This window comes from Leopardus geoffroyi, chromosome A3, assembly GCF_018350155.1.
Source record: "Leopardus geoffroyi isolate Oge1 chromosome A3, O.geoffroyi_Oge1_pat1.0, whole genome shotgun sequence".
In the NCBI taxonomy this organism is placed as follows: Eukaryota; Metazoa; Chordata; class Mammalia; order Carnivora; family Felidae; genus Leopardus; species Leopardus geoffroyi.
The window spans coordinates 62,636,089-62,660,528 of record NC_059336.1 but is presented as its reverse complement, the minus strand read 5'-3'; the positions used below and the strand labels follow the sequence as shown (position 1 = coordinate 62,660,528).

Here is a 24,440-nt window from a genome sequence, read left to right as displayed (position 1 = left end):
GGGGGGGGGGGGAGGGGAATGCAAAAGATAAATTCTCTCTCAATAATAATCAAAAAGATGAAACAACCTAAATATATCTATAAGAGTGGTTAAGCAAATTATCCATATAACTAGATATTAAGGGTTAATTTAAGATATTTAAAAGAATTTATAGTAACACAGGAACACAACTTTACTAAAATATTAAAAATAAAATAGAGAAAAAGTGCTGTTAGAAAATATGACAAAATATTAATAGTGATCTTTATGGAGTTATGGACAGCTCTTCCCTTTTTAGATTGCTGTATTTTCTAAATTTCTTCAATGAACATATTGATTTTATAAATTTTTTTTTTTTTTTAAATCTGCATTTTCATCTAGAATACTGCCTTCAAACTTTGGCATATTAAGGAAATCTGTTATTGTGTTCAAAATAATATAACTTATGTATTGTGTATATTGTGATTTATACTATATCCTATTTTTCACTATTCACCAGAAATGTGACCTCACAGATGTGTAAAAATATAAGTTTCAGACATTCTAATGCTTACACTGAGAAGAAATATCTCTGGGAATTTCACATTACCCACAAAAGGTCAAAGTGACCTAGGGAAAAGGAAAAATTTTTTAATGTTAAAGGTAGTCTTTAGAAAAACAAAAAGGTTTTGAGAAACTGGACAATGAAAAGTACAATGGTGATGTGGGTTATAAAAGGTCAATCCACAGCTAACACCATACCCAATAGTGAAAAGCTAAGAGATTTCTTCTAAGATCAGGAACAAGATAAGAATGCCCACTCTTACTACTTTTATTCAACGCAGTATTACTATTAGTCCTAGCTAGAGCAATTAGACAAGAAAAATAAAAGGCATCCAAATTAGAAACGAAGAAGTAAAATTGTCACTATTTGTAGATGACATATTATATACAGAAAACCCTAACGACTCCACCAAAAAGCTGTTAGAACTAATAAACAAATTCATGGCACAAAAACAGACACTCAGATCAATGGAACAGAACAGAGAACCCAGAAATGGACACACAAACGTATGGTCAACTAATCTTTGACAAAGCAGGAAAGAATATCCAATGGAATAAAGCAGCAAGTGCTTCCGGGAAAACTGGACAGCGACATGCAGAAGAATGAACCTGGACCACTTTCTCAACCATACACAAAAATAAACTCAAAATGGATGAAAGACCTAAATGTAAGGCAGGAAGCCATCAGAATCCTCAAGGAGAAAGCAAGCAAAAACCTCTTTGACCTTCTTACTTCTTACTTCAACACATCTCCAGAGGCAAAGGAAACAAAAGCAAAAATGAACTATTGGGACCTCATCAAAATAAAAAGCTTCTGCACAGTGAAGGAAACAATCAACAAAACTAAAAGGCAACTGACAGAATGGGAGAAGATATTTGCAAACAACATCTCAGATAAAGGGCTAGTATCCAAAATCTATAAAGAACTTATCAAATTCAACACCCAAAAAACAATCCAGTGAAGAAATGGGCAAAAGACATGAATAGACTTCTCCAAAGAAGACATCTAGATGGCCAACCGACACATGAAAAAATATTCAACATCACTCATCATCAGGGAAATACAAATCAAAACCACAACGAGATACCACCTCACACCTGTCAGAATGGCTAACATTAACAACTCAGGCAACAACAGATGTTGGCAAGGATGTGGAGTGAGAGGATCTCTTTTGCACTGCTGGTGGGAATGCAAACTGGTGCAGCCACCCTGGGAAACAGTCTGGAGGCTCCTGAAAGAATTAAAAATAGAACTACCCTATGACCCAGCAATTGCACTACTAGGTATTTATCCAAGGGATACAGGTATGCTGTTTCAAAGGGACGTAGACACCCCAATGTTTATAGCAGCACTATCAACAAAGCCAAAGTATGGAAAGAGCCCAAATGTCCATCAATAGACAAATGGATAAAGAAGATGTGTGTGTGTGTGTGTGTGTGTGTATGTATGTATACATATATATATGTATATACACATATACATAGTGGAGTATTACTCAGCAATCAAAAAGAATAAAATCTTGCCATTTGCAAGTCAGTTAAGTGTCATCCACTGTGTGGATGGAACTAAAGGGTATCATGCTAAGGGAAATCAGAGAAAGACAAATGTCATATGACTTCATTCATATGAGGACTTTAAGACACAGAACAGATGAATACAAGGGAAGGGAAGCAAAAATAATATAAAAACAGGGAGGGGGACGAAACATAAGAGACACTTAAATACGGAGAACAAACAGAGGGTTACTGGAGGGATTGTGGGAGGGAGGATGGGCTAAATGGGTAAGGGGCATTAAGGAATCTACCTCTGAAATCATTGTTGCACTATATGCTAACTTGGATGTAAATTTAAAAAATTTAATTTAATTAAAAAAAAAGAATAAACAAATTCAGTAAAGTTTCAGGATACAAAATCGATATACAAACATCTGTCACATTTCTATACACTAATAACTAACTAGCAGAAAGAGAAATTTAAAAGACAATCCTGCTTACAACTGTATCAAAAAGAATAAAATACCTAGGAATAAATTTAACCAGGGAAGTGAAAGACATGTGCACTTAAAAATGTAAGACGTTAATGAAAGAAACTGAAAAAGACACAGATATTTTTGCTCACAGATTGGAAGAATGTTGTTAAAATATCCAAAATATCCAAAATACCCAAAGCAATCTGAAGATTCAATGCAATACCTATTAAATTCCAACAGGACTTTTCACAGAAATAGCACAACCCTAAAATTTGTATGGAACCACAAAAAAAAAACCCCACCAAATATCCAAAGCAATCATGAGAAAGAACAAAAGCTAGACACATCATGCTCCCTGATTTCAAACTTATATTATCAGGCAATGGCAATCAAAACAGTATGATTGAGGCATAAAAATAGACACATGGGTCAATGAAACAGAATAGACAACCCAGAAATAAACCTATGCTTATATAATCAATTACTCTATGACAAAGGCAAGAATACAATGGGGCAAATACAGTCTCTTCAACAAATTATGTTGAGAAAACCAGACAGCTACATGCAAAAGAATAAACTGGACCACTTTCTTATACCATACACAAAAATAAATTTAAAATGGATTAAAGATCTAAATGTGAGATCTGAAACCACAAAACTCCTAGAAGAAATCACAGGGGCACCTGAGTGGCTCAGTCAGTTAAGTGTCTGACTTCAGCTCAGGTCATGACCTCACAGTTCGTGGGTTCGAGCCCAGCATCGGGCTCTGTGCTGACAGCTCAGAGCCTGGAGCCTGCTTCAGATTCTGTGTCTCCCTCTCTCTTTGCCCCTCCCCTATTCTCTCTCTCTCTCTCAAAAACAAACATTACAGGAAGGAAGGAAGGAAGGAAGGAAGGAAGGAAGGAAGGAAGGAAGGAAGGGAGGGAGGGAGGGAGGAAGGGAGGGAGGGAGGGAGAAACTATAGGCAGTAATCTCTTGGACACTGACCTTAACAACATAATTATGGATATGTTCCCTCAGGCAAGAAAAACAAAAGCAAAAATAAACTATTGGGATTACACCAAAATAAAAAGGTTTTGCACAGCAAAATAAATCATCAACAAAACGAAAAGGCAACCTCCTAAATGGGAGAAGATATTTGCAAATGATAGATCTGATAAGGAGTTAGTATCCAAAATATATAAAGAACTTATGCAACTCAACACCAAAAAATAAATAACCCAATTAAAAAATGGGCAGAGGACCTGAATACTTTACCAAAGAAGGCATGCACATGGCCAATAAACACATGAAAAGATGCTCAACATCACTAACCATGAGGGAAATGCAAATTAAAACCACAAGGACTCACCACCTTATACCAGTCAGAATGGCTAATATCAAAATGACAAAAAATAACAAGTGTTGGCAAGGATGTGGTGATAAGGGAACCCTTGTGCGCACTATTGGTGGGAATGTAAATTGGTGCAACCACTGGGGAAAACAATATGGAGGTTCCTCAAAAAATTAAAAATAGAATTACCATATGAACCAGAAATTCACTGCTGGGTATTTATCCAAAGAAAATGAAAACACTGGAGTGCCTGGTTAGCTCAGTCAGTTAAGAGTCCAACTCTTGATTTCAGTTCAGGTCATGATCTCATAGTCGTGGGATCAAGCCCCATGTTGGGCTCGGCACTGAGCATGGAGCCTACTAGGGATTCTCTCTCTCTCCCCCCCACTCTCCTGCCTCTCCCCTGCTCACACACTCTCTCTCTCAAAACAAATAAACATTAAAAAAAAAAAAAAAAAAAAGAAAACACTAATTTGAAAAGATATAATAAGCACCCCTATGTTCACTACAGTATTATTTGTAATAACTAAGGTATGCAAGCAACCAAGTACCCACCAACAGATGAATGGATAAAGATGATGTGGTATATATATAATGGAATATACTCAGCCATGAAAAAGAATGAGATTCTGCCATCTGTGACAACATGGATGGACCTGGAGGATATTATGTTAAGTGAAGTAAGTCAGAGAAAGACAAACACCAAGTGATTCCACTTATATGTGGAATCTAAAAAACAAATGAACAAGCTACAAAAGACTCATAAATACAGAGAACTGGTGGTTGCCAGAGGAAAGACAGTTGGGGGACAGGCGAAATAGGTGAAGAGGATTAAGAGATGCAACTTCCAATTATAAAATAAATTAAGTCACAGAGACGAAAAGTACAGCATAGGAAATATAGTCAATAATGCTATAATAACATTCTATGGTGACAGATGGTGACTACACTTACTGTGGGGAACACTTGAGTAATGTACAGAATTGTCAAGAAACTATGCTGCACACCTGAAACTATATCCCAATTATGCTTCAATAATAAAAATAAAAAATAAATTTTAAAAAATTTTAGACAGAACCTGATAGTCTAAGAAGAATCTGAGAATAGAGGAACCACTGCTGAGAGCGCAGCCTAGAATGGACAGTGCTCTGGAAAACTCCCCACTCTGCAATCCTGTACTCCAAACAGCTAAGTCGGCTTCTTGCCTCCTTCTCAACACGCCTCCCTGTTAAGTCCTTTGTCTCCTCTGTGGTAATTCTTTTCTCATCTGACCTCAGAGGTGACTCAAACCACCAGCTGCAGACAGGACTAGAGAGGCTAAAGTACATTTTGGTTTTCAAACCCTACGCTCCATCCTGGAGACAGCAGGACTGAAGACATTTACACCAGACAAAACGTGAAATGATAACACGTCTCCTATTTAGCTTCAGTCATGTCCTCCAGGCTGACCAGGCAGTGACCTTGCCCAACCCCACTTCCTGAACCCACAGCAGAGACTGCTACCCCAGGACAGGACAGATGCCAATCACAGCCTTACCTTCCCTTTCAGTGTCTGCAAAGCATCCAGGTAGGCAGCCAGCATGGGCAGACTCAAGGTCTCCACCAGGGTGGTATGCAGCCACTGGATCAGCTTGGTGTCCCAGCTCACGCTTGCAAGAGCCTGCCGCACTCTCCTCGCACACTTGTCCACAGCAACACGGCGTAGTACTGGCTCATTGCAAGCCTGGATGATGTAAGTGAAGTGATAACACGTGAAGGGCCACCTTATTAACAACTGGAGTAGGTAGGGGGATCGTCAAGGTAGTCAGCCAGTAAGGCTGAACAAGGCAGAGCCCTTCTAGAGTCTTACCCCTTCATTGGCCAAGCGGGCAAGCCGGTCAGACTGCAGGGCTTTGAGGATCTTGTTAAAGAGCTTGTTCTGGGCCATTGTCCAACCAGTCCTATAAGAGAAACTCTGAGGAATTAAAGTCAAACTCCGGAGACACTCCTCATGCAAGTATACTGTACAAAGATTACGCCACTTTTTTTTTTTTTTTTTGTCTCCACTGTGAAACAATATAACTCAAAGCAGCTTTAATCTAAGACCACTGAGCTAAAGCACAAGACCTAGATTCTGGTCCCAATCCTGCCCATAAGTCACCTTAGTTTACATTTATATTAATATATATACTACAAGTCAAAACCAGTTATGGGTGAAATTTTTTCAGGGCTAGCAAAGCTAATTATCTAGAGGCTAAAATAATCCACTAATAAAAGCATGGCACCATTGCACAAATATATTTGAATTTCAAGAGTTTCAAGAGTTTAATATTTCACAAAAAAAGACAGCATGAACAAGCATTTTAGTGTACTAAAACCTCAGACTAAGATAAGAGGCCTATTTTAATTAGCTTTAGGGGGCGTCTAGGTGGCTTAGTCGGTAGAGCGTGTGACTTTCAATCTCGGGGTTGGGAGTTTGAGCCCCACGGCGGGTGTAGAGATTACTTTAAAAAACATAAATAAATAAATAAATAAATAAATAAATAAATAAATAATAAATTAGCTTTCTTTTTTAAAGTAGTCTTCACACCCAGTGTGGACCCCAACACAAGGCTTGAATTCACAATCCTGAGATCAAGACCTGAGCTGAGATCAAGAATTGGATGCTTAGCTAACTGAGCCACCCAGGCACCCCAAAAATAATGCTTTAGGAATATAACAGATGACACTTTTCTCCCACTCCCTAATATTCCACCCCACACTACCTTTCTCCCTTTTCTGTGTATATTTTTAATATTTTTCTGTATACCACACAATTAGCAAATTAACTTTTGAATGGTCTGTTCCATGTAAGTTAGTACTGAACCATCCTCCCATGCCACTGGCATACACACTTCTACTTTGATTAGGGAAGGCTTTGTGTATTGTCCTCCAACTTAGCTGTAAACTCCCTGCAATTAGAAACTAGTCCTCCTGCTCTTGTTTTCACCTCATCACACCTCATTGCAAGGGGCTTTTAAAGCCTCCTTCAGCCCATTCCTGGCAATCTTAATGACTCTGATACTCCCAACTCTGGTCAGTAGTCTTCGTAAAGAGATTAAGAGAAAGTAATAGATGCCCAATCAATATTTATTAACTCCCACTGCCTTAAAAAAAACCACACACACACAAAAAAACTGGTGATGAAGTTACCTTTAAAAAAACAATTTAAGTGGATGCCAGACCCAAATGAGAACCTGGAATGAGATCATAGCAGCATTTCAATCAGTAGGGTTAAAGTAAGTAGTGCTGAGATGACCACTAGCCAATAGGAAGAAGAAAATCTGGACACCTACGTATCATTCTTTATACCAAAATAAATTCTAGGTAGAAAAGTTAAATATTAAAAAATATAAAGTTACAAAAGGAATAGGAAAAAAGTGGCAAATATATATTTACCCAGAATGAGCGAGACATTTCTAAGTATGACCTAAGACCTAAACAGAAGCCATAAAAGAAAGGTAAATATTAAAGATATAAAGATTAATAAAAATTTCAAACTTCTGTAAAGGAAAACACTAAACTATCATAAACAAAGTCAAAACGCAATGGAAAAAGTACTTGTCATTTCATTAAAATAGAAAAAGCCTCCAGAAAATTAGTGAGGAAGTGACAAAACACTCGAAACAAAAACAATGAGCAAAGAAAATGAAAAGGCAGTTCACACAAAAAAAGTAAACTCCCTTCAAAATCAAACATGCAAATTAAAGTCATAAAACATTATTTTTCACCTATCAAATGGGTGAAGTTACAAAGTTATCAGGTTATTAAACATTAAAGTTATTAAAAGTTATTGAAGATTAAATAAATATGAAGTTATTATTTAGTGACTTAAAAGTTATTAAGAAGTTTACTAATACTCTGTGTTCTGAGAATGTAAGAAAATAGGTCTCTCCATAGTTTGTTGATGGAAATATAAATTAGTACAACCTTTTGGAAAGTCAGTTTGGAAAATCAATTACGGGGGAAAAAGAAAATCAATCAAAAAACCTAAGTCAGATCATGTCACTCTGCTCAAAGGCCTTTAGTGGCCCCATTTCAATCAGTTGAAAACAACCACCTCCTTACAGTCTAGACCCAACAGTCTCTCCAACCTCATCATCCCTGACTGCCCCTGACCTACTGGGCTTCACCACATGCCCCAACCCACCCCCCACACACCCTATAAGCTTCTACATCACAGACTGGGCCCTTGTCATCCATCCCTTCTACCTGAAACAATGGCTCCTTCTCCTTCAGGTTGTTGCTCAAACATCACCTTCTAATGAGCCTTCCCCTGACTCAACCTTATTTAAAACTACCAACACCCAGATTCCCTATTCCCCTTTCCAGCCAGCTCCCCACCTCATGCTCCATTTTACTTCTTTGTTTAGTCTGTCTCCCTCTGCTTGAATGTAAATGCCAAGATGGCAGGGATTTTTATCGGTTTTAAGTGTTACATCCCCAGCATGTAAAAGTGTCTGACACATAAGAGTCACTTAAACATTTGCTGAATAAATGGATGAACTGTATGCACATTACATACCAAGCCTTGTAAACGGCTGAGTACAGATTCCAACCCTCACACTCCCTACCACACTAAGCACATGGGTACTGAGCAGGAGAGGACTCAGGTTCAACTGTCAACTGAGCCCTTCATGATACCAGGATGGGCAAACTGAAGGAGGCTGCTTGAAACTTCAACAATCTCAATTTTTCTTACTCTATAACAGATTAGTATCCCTTCCATCATACACCACCACCAAGATACCCTATTTTATACAGGTCATCTAAGAATACTAGTAACATGGCCCAGTAAATCTGCAGATGCAGGGCAAATTACCCTTTGTTATTCACTTTTTACAACTACCCTATACTGTCCTTAGAGTAAATACCCTCTAGAAAGGGAGAAAATAATGGTCCTCAGTAAAATAAAAAATAAAATCTCCACCTTGGTGGAGGTTTTACAACTCACTAGTTACACACAGTCCAGGAGAACACTAACTAGGAGCCAGGACTCTAATCAGCTCTGTAATAAAGAGCTTGCTGTGTGTCTTCAGTATCCTTGTCTGTAAAATAGGTGTGGAAAGCACGACCTCTAAGGACCTCCTTCCAGCAACCAAAAACTCAGGTAGCTATGATAACTGACGAAGCAGAAGTTTTAAGAGAGTAGCTGAAGTCCATGATCAAGAATTCAGAAGCACCCTCTATCTTAAGTAGCTATCCTTGCTACAGCTAAATCCCTTAATCTCTGAAGCTTCCCACCCTTCTCTAACCTGGGGTACTAAAAGCTGTCTCAGGTTTTGTGGAATTGTCCTTTTTCTTATTTTCCCTTTGTTCTCTTGGCTTAATTCCTGCTACTTCATCAGAATCCAGTCCGTTTTTGTGGTGGTTTGATTATTTCAGAGACTTTTGACTTGGGAGGTGGGGAGAAGCTTCAACTCAATGTTGGGACTCAGGATACCTTGGGATCAGGAAGGCCTGTGATTGTTTCATAATCTCATTTTCCTGCACATTATTTAAATGCACAACACATTCCTATGAGTAGTATCTTTCTCATGGGTAGTGATTCTCAGGTGGGCTCAGAAATACATGGATGTATTTCCACCAAGCTGTCAGCACAGAGCATAACCCGGGGCTTGATTTCATGAACCATGAGATCATGACCTGAGCTGAAATAAGAGTCAGATGCTCAACCAACTGAGACGCGCAGGCGCCCAACACACCTCTTTGTTTTTAATGGCTGGTTCTACCTTATTGGTGGGCATTTAGGTTGTGCCTTTTATTGCTATTATACACAGTTGCAGTGACCACCCTTTCTTTCCCCACAAATACACACATACACATATCTGTCTACATCTTTATATGGGCATGCAAGTATCTCTGTAGAATGCAAGTATTTCTTGAAGTGGAAACAAAAGATCAAAAGCTAGCTGTGTTAAACATTTCAAATTTCCAGTTCTGGAAACTTCAAATTTGAAGTTCTGTGAAAATAATATGTTTAAAGAAACTGCAACACTTCAAAAGTAGTATTACACTGTAGCCTCACCCCCGGTAATAATGCTCACTTTTAATCAAACAGGTTAAGCAATGAATACAATTTCTTCATGTTCAATAATCTCTTGTGTTTTCCCAAAGTCTATCAATCATGTTGCATACTTTAATTCCAAGGACAGAGAATAAGATATAATTTATTTACAAGGCACCAACAGCATTTCCAAAATTATCCTGTTCTTTATTATATAACAGGATGTTTTCTCTATTTGTTTTTCTTACTCTATATTTATTCTAAAACCTAAAATGGTGAGAGCAAGGAAAATGATGTGAACAAAATGGGGGCTAGAAAGCTACTTAGAAATTACTACCATACACCAACGACAGCTGAAATTAAATTGAAAAACCACAAGGTTGAGAGTCTAAATCCCAGAAAAAGTTCTTAGGATTGTTGCTGGATATATAACAAAGTGATTCCAAGAACTGAAACGTGTTCTCTATATTTTGTTAGCTTCGTGGGAGGCTGGAAAATTAAGTGGGTAGGAAAAAAAAATGATCTAACCCAAGATTAAGATAAAGAGCATGCAAAAGATATAATTAAGGAAAATTTTAAAAACAGGAGACAGAATTTTAAATACAAGTCTAAACAGTCAAATAGCTGATGGGAACTGCGGTGAGTCAATGTGCTCCCCCCACCTAAACCAATTCAATTTTCATGAGTGCAAAAGTGCCTTTTCTTCATTTCTTAGATGAGATCAGATAATCTCATGTTCCCCAAGCTTTGATAGAACCTGAATGATGTCTGACCTCTGGCTCATCTTATCCAAAGCAGCCAAAGTCACATTGGTCCCAGAAAAGCCAGATACTTTCAAAGGCAATCTATTCTCTGTTTTAAAGGAGACTAACTCAATATTAAAATGTCTAAAGGATTTTCTTTTTAACCAAAAGTCAAACGAGGAGAGACAAAGAACATCAGAGAGACTGAATAGGCCACACTTATTTTTTTCAGATTATAAAAATTCTTTGTTTAGACACTAGGAGAAAGGCAAAAAGGAAGAGGGAGGGAGTGGGAGAGGGAAAAACAACTCAAGGATCTTAGACTCAAAATATCAAACATCCAATTAAGGTTAATACACAGATAGATACACACAATATCAAGAAATATAATTAGAGCAAATTTTAAACAGGGAACAATTTTCCTTTGGGTGAATTCAGAAGTTCTGAATTCTAAGATAAGACAACCTGCTTGAGGACACTAGATTCTTTTACTGAAATGTTGGAAATGTCCTAAAATTCATTTGAGCAATGCTGAGAAATATGTGTCAGAAGTATTTTGTTAAATGTCTTCCAAAAGCTGTGCATCTAATTAAACTTGGCATTTGACAAAACATCTGGGAGAAAAAAAAAAAAAAAGCCAGTCCAACTTCCTCAGGACAACATTGCTATACCAGCAAATGTAAACCATTTTCAAAGGTTCTCCACATCACATGACTTTGACATGCAGATATAAGAACACGATCTAACCAGAGGTTAGCAAACTTTGTTATAACGGACTTTGTTATTTCAGAGTTTGTGGGCCATTTGGTCTGGGTCACCACTTTGCAACTCTGTGGGTATAGTGCAAAAGCAGCTATGAACAATACCTAAATACCGTGCATGACTGTGTTCCAATGGAACTATATTTATGGACAGAGAAGTCTGAATTTCACGTGTCTTTTGACTTTTTTTCAACCACTTAAAAATGGAAAAAACATTCTTAGCTCATGGGCCATAGAAAAACAGGCAATAGGTCAAATTTGGTACAAGGGCCACAGTGTGCCAATCCCTGATCTAGACAATTAAATCAGGCAGAGAGGAATATTTAAACTGTTTTACAAAATATCAGGCATTACTAGAGAAAGAGTTAGTTGGGGGTGGGAGGTGGCCCTAATTATCTATACACAGAAAGCTATCTAAAGGTAGTTTCTACCAAAATAATTCAAAAGGGGGAAAAGGAGCACTAACAATAAAAATTAAGTTTCTGACTCTACTGATAGATCAATAAGCTCTGAGGAAAAACAGATTTCTAGAGTGCTGTCCTATAGCCCATGAGTTCTTGATGTGGGAAATGGTAATTTTACATGATTTTATACAGCAAGAAAAGAAGCAGCAATTTAACAATCAAGTCAAGGGAAAGAATGGAAACAAGATGATTATAATCAGAGCAGAGGGAACTAACTGCAAGCTCTACACAGGCTACACATCCAGAATTCAGGGGGTGAGGGTGGGGAGGTACAAGGTCATAAAATGGTGACCTCTGAAATTGAAGCCAGTAAGTATCATCAAATAATGAAATTAGCTATGTGCAAAAGTGACCTACCTGAAGAGATGGTTTGTAAGCCTGTTGCTAATGAGAAGACGCCTCCAAAATCTCATCAGACACTAAAAAACAAATAATCTGAGATAAACTGAGCGCTAATTAATCATTTCAATCTGTGGCAATGTCATAACAGAAGGATGGAGATCCACATGGAGAAAGACAAGCCAAAGATAAGACTCGGTCAATGTTTCTCTGCAGGACTGGGCAGGTGAAGATGTACCCTGGCCTACTTTGTGGGCCCATCTTGCTTTGAGGAAAGATGGGTGCTAGCTGCCTTGTTGGAGGGTGCTTCCAGAGCAAAATGTCCACTTACCACCCATTTCTGGAACAGAACAGCTTCCCAGACTCCAACTGAGAATCGATGCTCTGGCCAGGCCACCCCCGTATCTCATCTGCCTTGCAAGTTATTTCTCTTCTTATAAATTAAGAAGCTGATATTCACATGCATTAAGTCTCTAATGACTTTGGTTAAGTTTGAAGAGTCCTCCAAAACTTCTTGATCACGACCATAGTGAACAGATAAAAAAAACTTCATGCATTTTTTCCATGCAGTTTCAGAAATTGCAAACTGAGGACAAGGCAGCCAATAACACCACAAAAGGATGGTGTGAGGCCACCCTGTTCAGCCACCACTAACTGGTGTCTCTTTGACAGATGTGCCCTTAAAGAAAGGGTACACAGCCAAAAACACTGAACTCTGGAGTCAGATGGCTTGCTTTGGATAAATCTCTGCTCCACCACTTCCTAAACTAAGGTTTCTTAAACTCCCTGAGCTCAGTTTCTTCATCTTATAAAAGAGAGATGGAGAAGGGATATATCTCGGAGCATTATTGTGAGGATTAAAAGAAGTAATGCATATGAAGCGCTTGGCACAATGCCTGGCACCTAGGAAGCACTCAACAAATGGTAGTTCTTTTTTGTTACTACCATTGTCACTATTTTTTTTTATTACTATTAACTGTAACAATGGTGATAAGCCATTTTGCTGAATTCACTGACTCTGGTAATATTCCAGTCATTGATCTTCAATTACAGCAGAAGTGTCCCTGTTTAGGTGAAGCTCTGGAGAGCATTTCTCCTTCTTAGGGCACAACATTAATTCCAATTCAAGACCCCAAACAACTTTTTCACAAGCTCTTCACCCAGGTGCAGAACGGCTCCTCTTACAATAGCTACTACTTTGCTTACACAAGTATACCTGTTCAATCTCATTCCCTGTTTCTGACCAGATTCATAAATCATGCCAATTGCCTCAAACCTTTGTACCCTTCTTCCTATCTAACTACCTCTTCCTCTTTACTATAAAACAAGAGATCTCCATCATTATGGCAAGTTTACTACCTATCAACTATTGATGTAAAGATTTTAACATTCCCTTACACATAGTAGATAAATAGAGACAGAGCCATCAGGGAAATGCAAATTAAAACCACAATGAGATGTCACTTCACATCCACTAGAATAATAATAAAAATAAAAAAGGCAGACAGTACTAGTACTGGCCAACATGTGAAAATACTGGAACTCTCACACACTGCTGGTGGGAATGTAATATGGTGTAGCCCCTTTAGAAAATGGTCTGAGGAGGGGCACCTGGGTGGCTCAGTCGGTTGAGCGTCCGACTTCGGCTCAGGTCATGATCTTGCAGTCTGTGAGTTCGAGCCCCGCGTCAGGCTCTGTGCTGACAGCTCAGAGCCTGGAGCCTGCTTCGGATTCTGTGTCTCCCTCTCTCTGTCCCTCCCCCACTCACATTCTGTGTGTGTGTGTGTGTGTGTGTGTGTGTGTGTGTGTGTGTGTGTGTGTGTGTGTGTCTCAAAAATAAACATTTTTAAAAATTTTTTAAAAAGAGGAGCCAAGATGGCAGAACAGCACGGAAGTTTTTTTTGTGTGTCGTGTCCATGAAATAGCCAGATCAACACTAAACCATCCTGCACACCTAGAAAACTGATTTGAGGATTAAAAACAATTTTTTAAAAGAAAATGATCTGAAATTCCTCAAAAGTTAAAAAGAGTTACCATATGACCCAGCAATTCCACTCCTAGATATATATGCAAGAGAACTGAAAACATATGTCCACAAAAAAATAAGTACATGAATGTTCATAGCAACATTATTCAAAATAGTCAAAAAATGTTAGCAACCCAAATATCCATCAGTGACAAATGGATAAACAAAATGTGGTATATCCACACAATGGAATTTCAGCAATAAAAGGGAATGAAGTATTAACTGGTGCTACAACATGAATGAATCTTGAAAATATTATGCTAAGTGACAGACACAAAAGGCCACATACTGTATGGTTCCATTTATATGAAACATCCAGGGGCGCCTGGGTGGCGCAGTCGGTTAAGCGTCCGACTTCAGCCAGGTCACGATCTCGCGGTCCGTGAGTTCGAGCCCCGCGTCGGGCTCTGGGCTGATGGCTCAGAGCCTGGAGCCTGTTTCCGATTCTGTGTATCCCTCTCTCTCTGCCCCTCCCCTGTTCATGCTCTGTCTCTCTCTGTCCCAAAAATAAATAAACGTTGAAAAAAAAAAAATTTTATATGAAACATCCAGAGTAGGCAAATTTAGAGAGACAGAAAGTAGACTGGAGGTTGTCAGGGCTTGAAGGGGTTGGGAAGAAATGGAAGTGACTGTTAATGGGTACAGTTTCTTTTGTGGATGACAAAAATGTTCACCAAATTGTGGTGGTGCATAAAGTAAAAACCACTGTTTGTACACATTAAATAGGTAATTTGTATGGTACATAAATTTTATCTTCATAATACTATAATGCAGTAAGTAAAAAATAAACAAACGCTAAAGGAGGGGCGCCTGAGTGGCTCAGTCAGTTAAGCATCCAACTTCAGCTCAGGTCATGATCTTACAGTTCATGGGTTCAAACCCATCGGGCTCTGCATTGACAGTGTGGAACCTGTTTGGGATTCTCTCTTTCCCTCTCTCTCTGACCCTCCCTGACTTGCACCTTCTCTTTCTAATAAATAAATAAATAAACTTAAAAAAAAAAGTATGCTAGGGGCACCTGGGTGGCTCAGTCCACTAAGCATCCAATTTTAGCTCAGGTCATGATCTCACAGCTTGTGAGTTCGAGCCCTGTGTCAGGCTCTGTGCTGATAGCTCAGAGCCTGGAGCCTGCTTCAGATTCTGTGTCTCCCTCTCTCTCTGACCCTCCCACATTCACACTCTGTCTCTTTCTCAAAAGTAAATAATAAAACATTAAAAAAATGTAAAACAAAGTATGCTAAAGAAACAATGACAAATGAGCTGGAGAAGAGTGGAGTCCCCTGGGTCAGTAGGAAGCATGGGAATAAAATCAGCTAACAAACTCATGAAAATGGGCTGAAGTGTTCCCTCAAAACCAGATTGCAAAACTATTTTTAAAAGCCATGCAAATCAAACATCTGTTAGCTTTTCAAGCGACTCCAAAACATTTTCATTACTCTAGTTATAGACCATATAAGTACAGTATCTTACAAATGTACTCTTATTTAATGGTTTGTTTGTAGTCCCATAACATATAAAACCTGTACTATGTAAAATACAGAACTAGTCATACCTATCATATTTGATTCATTTACTTATTCAATAAACATTTATTATATGCCTACTATGTGCCAGGCAGTGTCCTAGGTGTCAGGGATGCAAAGATGGGTAAGACGCAAGCCCTCCTCAAGCACCTCACTGCATCCTGAGCTGAGAGTTATAACACAGAGAGTTAAGAAAACATTCTGACTTGCCCTCTTCAGATCCTCTGTTCCCCTCTCTTTATGCCCATCCCCCACTTGTGTGTGCTCTTGCGCACATGTGCTCTCTCCCTCTCTCTAAAATAAACAACAAAAAAGAAAACATTCTGACTTGTGTGGCTGCAAATGAAATAAGCTCCTAACAGATGTGTTTCAATGAAGATGATGATACAAAATATTTACAATGTGATGACTATTAACCCTGTAGTGACCAGTCCTCCCGAGCAGCGGCCTACCTGTTGACATGCTCCTCCCAGTCCTCTGGTGGAGGAGGAGCATCTGCATCGGTCCTGGCGAAGATGACATGCCGTTCACACTCGTTCATCACACTGCGTGCCTTCTGATTGTCGTAGAGCGGCACAGGGGTTGATGTGACTGTCTCCACATCTATTGGGACGTCTGATTCACTGTAAACAGGTGAGGAAATAGGACCAGGCCACACGTACTTCACACAACACAGGTGTTTTAACGATCATCTGGTTGCCAAAAAATGACTCTTTAATATAATCAGTTTTAAAGTATGTATAAGCATGTTATACCCACAAGAAAATTATGATCCAAAGTCATCTTTCCCACACTTGTCTAGATCTCTGCCCTCTGACATGCTGTTATGTGCTGGGGGAACACAAAGTCATTTTTAAGTGAGTCCATACAAAAAATAACAAACACTTGTAGTTTTTAAAAGACAAATATATTCTATAAGCGAACCTGACCACCTAGATGTGCTTTCCAATACAGTAGCTATAAGCCACATTCAACTGTTTAAATAAAAATTAAACAGAATTAAAAATTCAGTGCCTCAGTTGCACTAGCCACATTTCGAGTGTTCAACAGACAGATGTGGCTAGCTGCTACTATGTTAGATAGCACAGACACAGAGCATTTTTTCATTGCTGAGAGTTCTATTGGACAGTGCTAGTCTAGAGTTTTAAATTATTCTTACATACTTTCCCTTTCGTTAGCAAGTCAACCCGTAGTTAATTATAGGCTGTAAAAGTCTATGATTGTCTAAGACAGATCGCCTGGAATGTAGACACCTTAGTTATTTAACTCATTGTGTAAGAAGCCTAGAACAGAAACAAATAGAAATGGACATGTGATGGATCTTTCATATTTTAAAATGTTAATGAAATCCTAGTGCCATAAGGGCTCTTCGCTGTACCAACTTAGTCACTCAAAATACTATACCAGTAATAATTGTCTATTGGCTGTCTACCAAACATCACTTCAACCTTCTGACCCCAATGATCTTAATGACACCCATTCCCAATAGCTGGAATAACTATATCATTAAGAAACGAAGTGAAATAATGTGCAGCTAGATTGGGTGGTGGGTGAAAGAGCTGATTATCTTCTCTGGACCAGACACTGGGCAAGGCACTTAGACTTGTATGTCTAAAAAGGAACTCTGGATTTCACAATTCCAAACCTATCCTCCAAGCCCCCAGTCCCCAACTCATAGCACCACCCAGCTACTTAAGCCAAAAATCTGAGTCATCCTAATTTCACCTTTCCCTTCAGTCCTGGCCCATCTTTCCAACTCACCACAGCAGGTCCTGTTGGCTCTACCTATGAAATATATCTCAAGGCCATCCTTTTTCTCCATCTGTACTATTCCTGCCCCTATCCAACCTGTCACAATCTCTGGCCCCCACTACTACAATAGTCTCCTAGCAAGCCTTCTCTATTTCCACTTCTGAACTGTATCTATTCAATAAAAATTCAAAGCGATCTTTTAAAAATATAAATCCAATCTCTAGCTTAAAATCCTTCAGTGACTTCTTATCACTCATCAAATTCTTACACGAGGTAGTCTGTGCCTACTTCTCCCCTAGCTCCCACGAACACCCTCACTATAACAATATTCTAGGCACAATGACTTAAAAAGAGTCCCTAAAACATGCTAAATTCCCACTTTCAGGACCTGTATGTGGAGATGGCTTATAAGAGGAAATAATTTTCTAAGCACTGAAATGAGCAAGTCCACAGAATGTCACTTAAAGAAAATATCATGAGATCTGAACATAGGAGTTTCAACGTTAACAAGAAGCTTTAAAAGAGCTCTTCAGTTATGCCCTAGGCCAGAGGCAAGATTATGCTGGATTATCCCTAAAAGTCACAAATCCCCCGCCCTGTACAACTAAAAGAGCTAACAAAATGCTGCCTTCACTGGGAAATGAAATAAAACCACTATTCTACACTGTTTAAAACACACACATCATGGTACCTCTAGCTCATTAAGGCTCAATGAGAGATATAAAGAAGCAAAATCCAAGATCTCTATTCACCAACAAACCTAAAACCTGTAGTAAAGATTAGACATTGAATCAGAGTAAAACAAAGAAAAAAAGTCTCTTCCCCCCAAAAGTTTATAAAATTATTAAGGTCATGATTTGATCATCAAAATAAAATATATCAACCAATTTGGAAATAGAATTCGAATACCATACCTTAAAGCTCAAAAGAACTGATAAACAAGTTTATTTAGGCCAAATGTAACTGTATGAATATTACACAGTAAGTTTATGAAAAAAGTCCTTACCCTATAATGTCGTCCAGTTGAAAATATAATCAGACCTAGCACCCATGGGTGGTGACAAGCTAAGAGAGAAAGCAAGGTCTTGGAATATGCTCCTAAACTTTGCTGGGTGAAGCCAGCAAAAGGAAATCACATCACCATAAAAAGGTTATTTCTGCCAGTGTTGGAATAAGCCAGAACACCAGACTAAAGGGAATGAGTCTAATCCTGAGTGGTAATAACTCTTCAGTCTTTTTCTTCACTCCTTCCATATAAATCCTATTATAGATACCTATATTATATACCATATTATGTAGATGTTGTTTGCTTTCCTAATTTGTTAGATGTCTTGAATGCAAAGGTCTACATATAGGCCTGATATCCCCACACTGCTTAACAGAGATGACTGAAGTAAGTATCCAAGGCCCCCGATACAAGCTCCCACAATAAAATTCTCTCTAATCTCCACCATCTGATTACTGCTCAATTAGGGCAACAGCAGCCCTTAGGAGAGAAGCCCAAACTCACATGTTACTTTCATGTTGCCTCCGGGGAGTCACAAAGAGCATGCGGGTGGGGCGAGCACTACTGGCATCTGGGTGGGCACTCCATGGCTTGGCATAGCTATGATCCAGAAAAACCAGGTCCAGCTCCCGCTCGTGCACTGAAAGCTGGAAGAGCAGCGAGGTGCCCATGCGCCGGGCTGAAGTCTGGAAGTCCCTCTCCCCACCCCGGTGGGCCATGTCAGTAGAGGGCCAGCAAGTCAGAGAATGGGTATCTGCATACTAGTCACCTGCAGTGAGAAGTTTCAGTTTAAGTCAATTCAAAGACTCTATAAACGTCTTCCAACCTAGAATATCTAATACGCTTCCTTTGTGACCTATCGTTCATAAATGGAGTGTCCATTACACCGCAGACCTTTGCCCACCATAGGAAGGGCTCCTGAGATCCCACACCACCAATCAAAAAGGCTTTTGGCACCATTAGGACCCTCCATACTCAATCTCTACAAAATCCGTTTACTGTAAAGATGACTAAATCCACTGTTCACAAAGGCCTCACATGGACACATGCTAAACTTGCTTGGCCAGCACCATAAATCCCATACAGGGTTTTGGCAAACAACAGAAATCACAAACAATTCTTCCAAAGCTAAGGGTGTCGCTCGCTCGGCTGCTCCACACGATTTTCTAAATCTTCTCGGAGCGTCTCCACGGCCAGGGCGTGAGCACCCTCCTAACAGCAGGGCAACGTGGGCCTCAAGGAAGCCCTTCAAGTTTCTTTCTTACGTTAAAAGTTTTGCAACTATTTCGTAATTCTCTGGAGTCTCTAAAATCTCCAAAGGAGAACTCCTGCCCAAAGGCTGCAACAAAACGCTGTCCCAGGAAGGCCCCTCTCCCCCGCCCCAGGGTGGGCAGTCCCCGGCAAACCGCCCGGTACTCCACGTACTCCGCCGAGGTCTCGCCACCGAACCTTAAAACGCCCCATCTAGTAGGCAGGGCTTATAATTCGCACTTTACAGACGAAGGCGCCGGCTCGGGAGGGGGGAATGAAGTGACTTGGCCAAGGTCACCGAGAGTTCGCGACGAGGAGGAGCCGCCTCGCACCCGCCTCCCGCCCGCGTCACGGGCCCCGGACCGGCTGGGCGCCCGCGTCAAGGCGGCCCAAGTCCTCCCCCGGCCCAACGCGCCCGTCCGACCACAGCGGCCCCGCCCCGGGCAGCCCTCCGGTCGCCGCATGCCCAGGGAGTCCTGAAGCCTTCGCCGAGGTCCCCGCCCGCCCCGCCCCGAGACCCCCTTCCCCCACCCCCGGACCGGCCATCCCGCCGGCGCCTGCCCTTCCCTCACCCGCAATCGCCGGGCCGCGCGCTCGGCCCGGGCCGGATCCCTGCGCGCGTGCGCGTTACCGCCTCCACGCCCGGCTCTCCGCAAAGCGCGGAAGAGGATTCTCGCCTGAGAAGGGCGGTGAGCGAGAAAACCCGGAGAGGGAAACGCTGCGGCCAAAAGGCGGGAAGAGAAAAGGCAGGAGGCCCGCGAGTCTCGCAGGCAGAGTCAGTACTGAGTCCCGAGGCGACGACACCACGGCCCTGCGGCTGAGCAGTTTAAGGAGGCAGTGCCATAAAAGGTAGAGACCAGACTTGAGGGGTTGGAATCTCAGCGCCAACACTTAACTCTTTGGCTTTATGACCCCAGCAAGAGCTCAGGGTCCCTTCCCCCTCCCCCACCATCTCTAAATGTGCAAATACTTCACTGGGCGGCTGAGAGAATGAAATGGGGAATGCCTGGTACCTGGCAGGAACACAAGTAGATCTCACGATGCTAATTACCATGAGGGACCCCCAGAGTGTTCTACAAAAAGAAAGATTTCTGACGAAAGGATTGAGGTGGTGTCATGAAGGGGAAGTCACGGAAGGCTGGATTCTGAAGGACCAGGCCATTGCAGAGGGATTGGAAAGGTTAGTAAGGGCAGACTCGGGGATAGCCAAATGGGCCAAGTACAGCGCAACAGCATTTTCTTTGGTCTACCCATTGCTTTCTTTAAAATTTATTTAATTGCAAACATTTGAAACTAGGGAGATTTCATGTAAAAATCCAGATTTCTGGGTTCTCTTGGAAAGTTGGAGGCTGTGGCAGCACTGGACTTACTTTCCAGTGTGGCAGGCATGGAGTGTGCATATGCCCTCACTCTGGTCCACTTCACTAGGCCTCCTTGGCCGCCTGCTCCCCTGCTCTCCACCATGGCATGGTTACCCAGCTCTATACCACACACAGACACACACACCCCCACCCCCAGGCTAGATTTAACTGCAGGTTAAATGGAATGGAAAACACAATCAAGAGTCAAGTCCAGTCATCTTAGGGTCTTTAGTGGATTGGTTCAACTAATTTTCGTTGCCTATCAGGGCAGGAGTGAGACAGCTGAAGTAAAGCTGATGGAAATAGGTGCAGAGAGCAGCCCGAATAAAGAAATACAGTGCAGCAGAGGGCCTTTACAATGAATGCAACACAGAGCCCAGAGTGCCCAGAGGAAAGATGGAAGGTCAGGGAGTGGGGAAGCAGTTGAGACAAAGGAGGCAAACTGTGGTCATTTCACAATTCCAGACTGTTTCCAACAGGATAGTGAGTATTCTCTATAGCAGAGATGTCAAAACCTTAGTGCTTACTTTGCAGGGGTTTTGTTTTGTTTTGTTTCCAGTGCCTTGGCAGACATGTTTAATCAATTACAGCCCACTGTGAACCCACATGCAACTTCAAAATCATTTCTCCACACAGGACTCCAGAATGTCACTACCAATTGATTGGGGTTGGCCATCTCCTCCCTAAAATGCCTTTCCTTCCTCTGATATCCTGTGGGATACACTTGGCCTTCATTCACTCACAAATATTTATTAAATTCCTACTATGTGATATGTACTGTGCTAGGTGCTGAGGATACAGCACTGATGAGGCATGCTTTTTTTTTTTTTTTTAATTTTTTTTTTCAAGGTTTATTTATTTTTGGGACAGAGAGAGACAGAGCATGAACGGGGGAGGGGCAGAGAGAGAGAGGGAGACACAGAATCGGAAACAGGCTCCAGGCTCTGAGCCATCAGCCCAGAGCCCGACGCGGGGCTCGAACTCCCGGACCACGAGATCGTGACCTGGCTGAAGTCGGACGCTTAACCGACTGCGCCACCCAGGCACCCCGGCATGCTTCTTTTTAATCTGCATAAAAAATTGTTAAATTTATAACTGTGAAAATAAGGGCTAGCATTTAAAGAATACCAAACAAGTTCCAGGTGACATAAATGACTTATTTCTTTTAACCCTCTCAATGGCTTTATATGCTAGGTTCTATTATAGTTGTATCCAAGGAGGTAAAGTATTTTGCCCGTGTTACACAGCTAGTAAGTATCAAAGGCAGAACTGGAACCCAGACAGTCTAGCTCCAGAACCTAGGCATTTAATCCCTCACAGCTCCACTCCCCACCATGCCTACTGTGATTAGATAAAGAGCAAGGTGATGAGCATACAGAACAGTGAGCCAGCCTTGGCTTGGGTGATGGGAAAGTTGTCCTTGTGAAGGTAACAATGAAGCTGAAACCAAGAGAATGAGATAATGTGGTATGTGTTGGGAGAGAAGATCTCCAGGAGAAAGAACAGGAGGGAAAAAAGGCTCTGAGGCAGAAAGGAACTTGATAACATTAAAGGGGGAAAAAAAAAAAGGTGAGAACAGTACAACTAGGAAACAGGTGAAAAGAGACAAAGTTGGAGAGAGACATAAGCCAGAACCTGCAGGGCCCTAGTTGTCCCAGTAAGAATTTTGGTACTGACCATAGACTGCCTTCTGTTAACTTTCCTGTATTTGGTAAATAAAGAGTACATCCTCAAAGTCACGGGCATTAACCTTCTTTATATCCTTCAGCAGAGAACATAGCCCAGGACATAGGGCGTGGTTTCTGTGTTGACTAATGGTCTATGTATTGGTTGACAGATAGCAGGACACCAAGGCAAGAGACATGGTTAGAGTTGAAAAATAAATCTTTACTACTTCATATCCACTAGAATGGCTAAAAAGTCAACAGTGACAACAAAAACATGGTAAGGAGCACCTGGCTGACTCAGTCGGTAGACTGTGAGAGTCCTGATCTTGAGGTTGTGAATTCAAGCCCTGTGTTGGACAGAGAGATTACTTTTTTTATTATTATTACAATTTTTTTTAACATTTATTCATTTTTGAGAGAGAGAGAGACAAAGCATAAACTGAGGAGGGGCAGAGTGAGAGGGAGACATAGAATCTGAAGCAGGCTCCAGGCTCTGCGCTGTCAGCACAGAGCCCAGCGTGGGGCTCGAACCCAAGAACCATGAGATCATGACCTGAGCCGAAGTTGGATGCTTAACCGACTAAGCCACCCAGGTGCCCCAAGACTCCTTTTTTAAAAAATGATAAAAAGTGTTGGCAAGTATGTGGAGAAATTTAAATTCTCATACATTACTGGCTGGATTGCAAAATAATGCAGCCACTTTGGAAAACAGTCTGACAGTTCCTCAGAAAGTTAAACATAACGGTAATTCCATTCTTACAGGTATACTCAAGAGAATTGAAAACATATGTACACATAAAAACAAGTATATAAGTGTTCAGAGCAGCATTATTTATAATAGCTAAAAAGTGTTAACAACCTAAATGTCCATAAACTGGTGAATGGATATATAAAATGTGATATATCTATACAGTGGATTTATTAAGCCATAAAAAGGAGTGAAGTACTGATACATGTCACAACATGGATGAACCCTGAAAACATTACACTCAGTTAAAGAAGCCAGTCAAAAAAGGCCACATATTGTACAATTCCATTTATGTGAAGTATCCAGAACAGGCAAATCCATAGACAAAAAAAGTAGATACATGTTTCCAGAGGTTAGGGGAAGGGGAAAATGGGGAGTGACTGCTAATGGATATGAGATTTCTCTTTAGGGTGATGGAATATTCTGGAATTAGTGGTGATAGTCCCACAACATTGTGAATATATTAAAAACCTGAATGTTACAGTTTAAAAGCCTGGATTTGTGGTATGTGAATTATACATCAGTAAATCTGCTATAAAAAAAACTTTATTTTTTAAAAATATTTATTTTGAGAGAGAGAGAAAGAGTGCACGTGCATGAGCAGGGGAGGGACAGAGAGAGAGGGAGATAGAGAATCCCAAGCAGGCTTTGCACTGTCAGCACTAAGCCTGACATGGGGCTCAATCCTGTGAACCATGAGATCATGACCTGAGCCAAAATCAAGAGTCGTATGCTTAACTGACTGAGTCACCCAGGAGCCCCAAAAACTTTATTATTTTAAACCACTGAGATTTTGGAGTTGTTTGTTATCTCACTATAACATAACCCATCCTGACTGACACATTCAGCCAGGCTATCAATCTAGTGCATGGGCAGAGTAAAGACATGTACAGACCAGCAGACACTCAAAAAATTCAAAAAGCTATGGAAAAGTGTGTCCCACTAGGAT

At 40.7% G+C, this 24,440-nt stretch overlaps 2 protein-coding genes across 29 annotated transcripts in view; one reads left to right on the top strand and one right to left on the bottom strand.

Moving 5' to 3' along the window:
- Positions 1-20,369, bottom strand: part of KANSL3 (KAT8 regulatory NSL complex subunit 3) — a 44,100-nt gene extending 23,731 nt beyond the window's left edge. For 4 of the 15 annotated variants that reach the window (XM_045445830.1, XM_045445833.1, XM_045445836.1 and 1 more), the window contains exons 1-5: positions 19,890-20,137; positions 18,969-19,233; positions 16,159-16,329; positions 5,675-5,765; positions 5,363-5,548 (exon numbers count right to left, since the gene is read on the bottom strand). In XM_045445830.1, the coding sequence (XP_045301786.1) occupies positions 5,363-5,548; positions 5,675-5,765; positions 16,159-16,329; positions 18,969-19,183 (663 nt within the window). In that variant the 5' untranslated portion in view covers positions 19,184-19,233; positions 19,890-20,137. Of the gene's footprint in view, positions 1-5,362; positions 5,549-5,674; positions 5,766-6,996; positions 7,041-12,175; positions 12,238-16,158; positions 16,399-16,465; positions 16,538-18,464; positions 18,524-18,968; positions 19,234-19,729; positions 20,201-20,287 lie in introns of those variants that run through there. The other 11 variants (XM_045445831.1, XM_045445832.1, XM_045445835.1 and 8 more) reach the window with 9 other exon arrangements.
- The window catches only part of FER1L5 (fer-1 like family member 5), a 62,524-nt gene continuing 58,308 nt past the window's right edge, over positions 20,225-24,440 (top strand). For 13 of the 14 annotated variants that reach the window (XM_045445815.1, XM_045445828.1, XM_045445824.1 and 10 more), the window contains exon 1: positions 20,225-20,564. The gene's annotated coding sequence lies outside the window, so the exon portion shown is untranslated. Of the gene's footprint in view, positions 20,896-24,440 lie in introns of all 14 variants that reach the window. The other variant, XM_045445814.1, reaches the window with a different exon arrangement.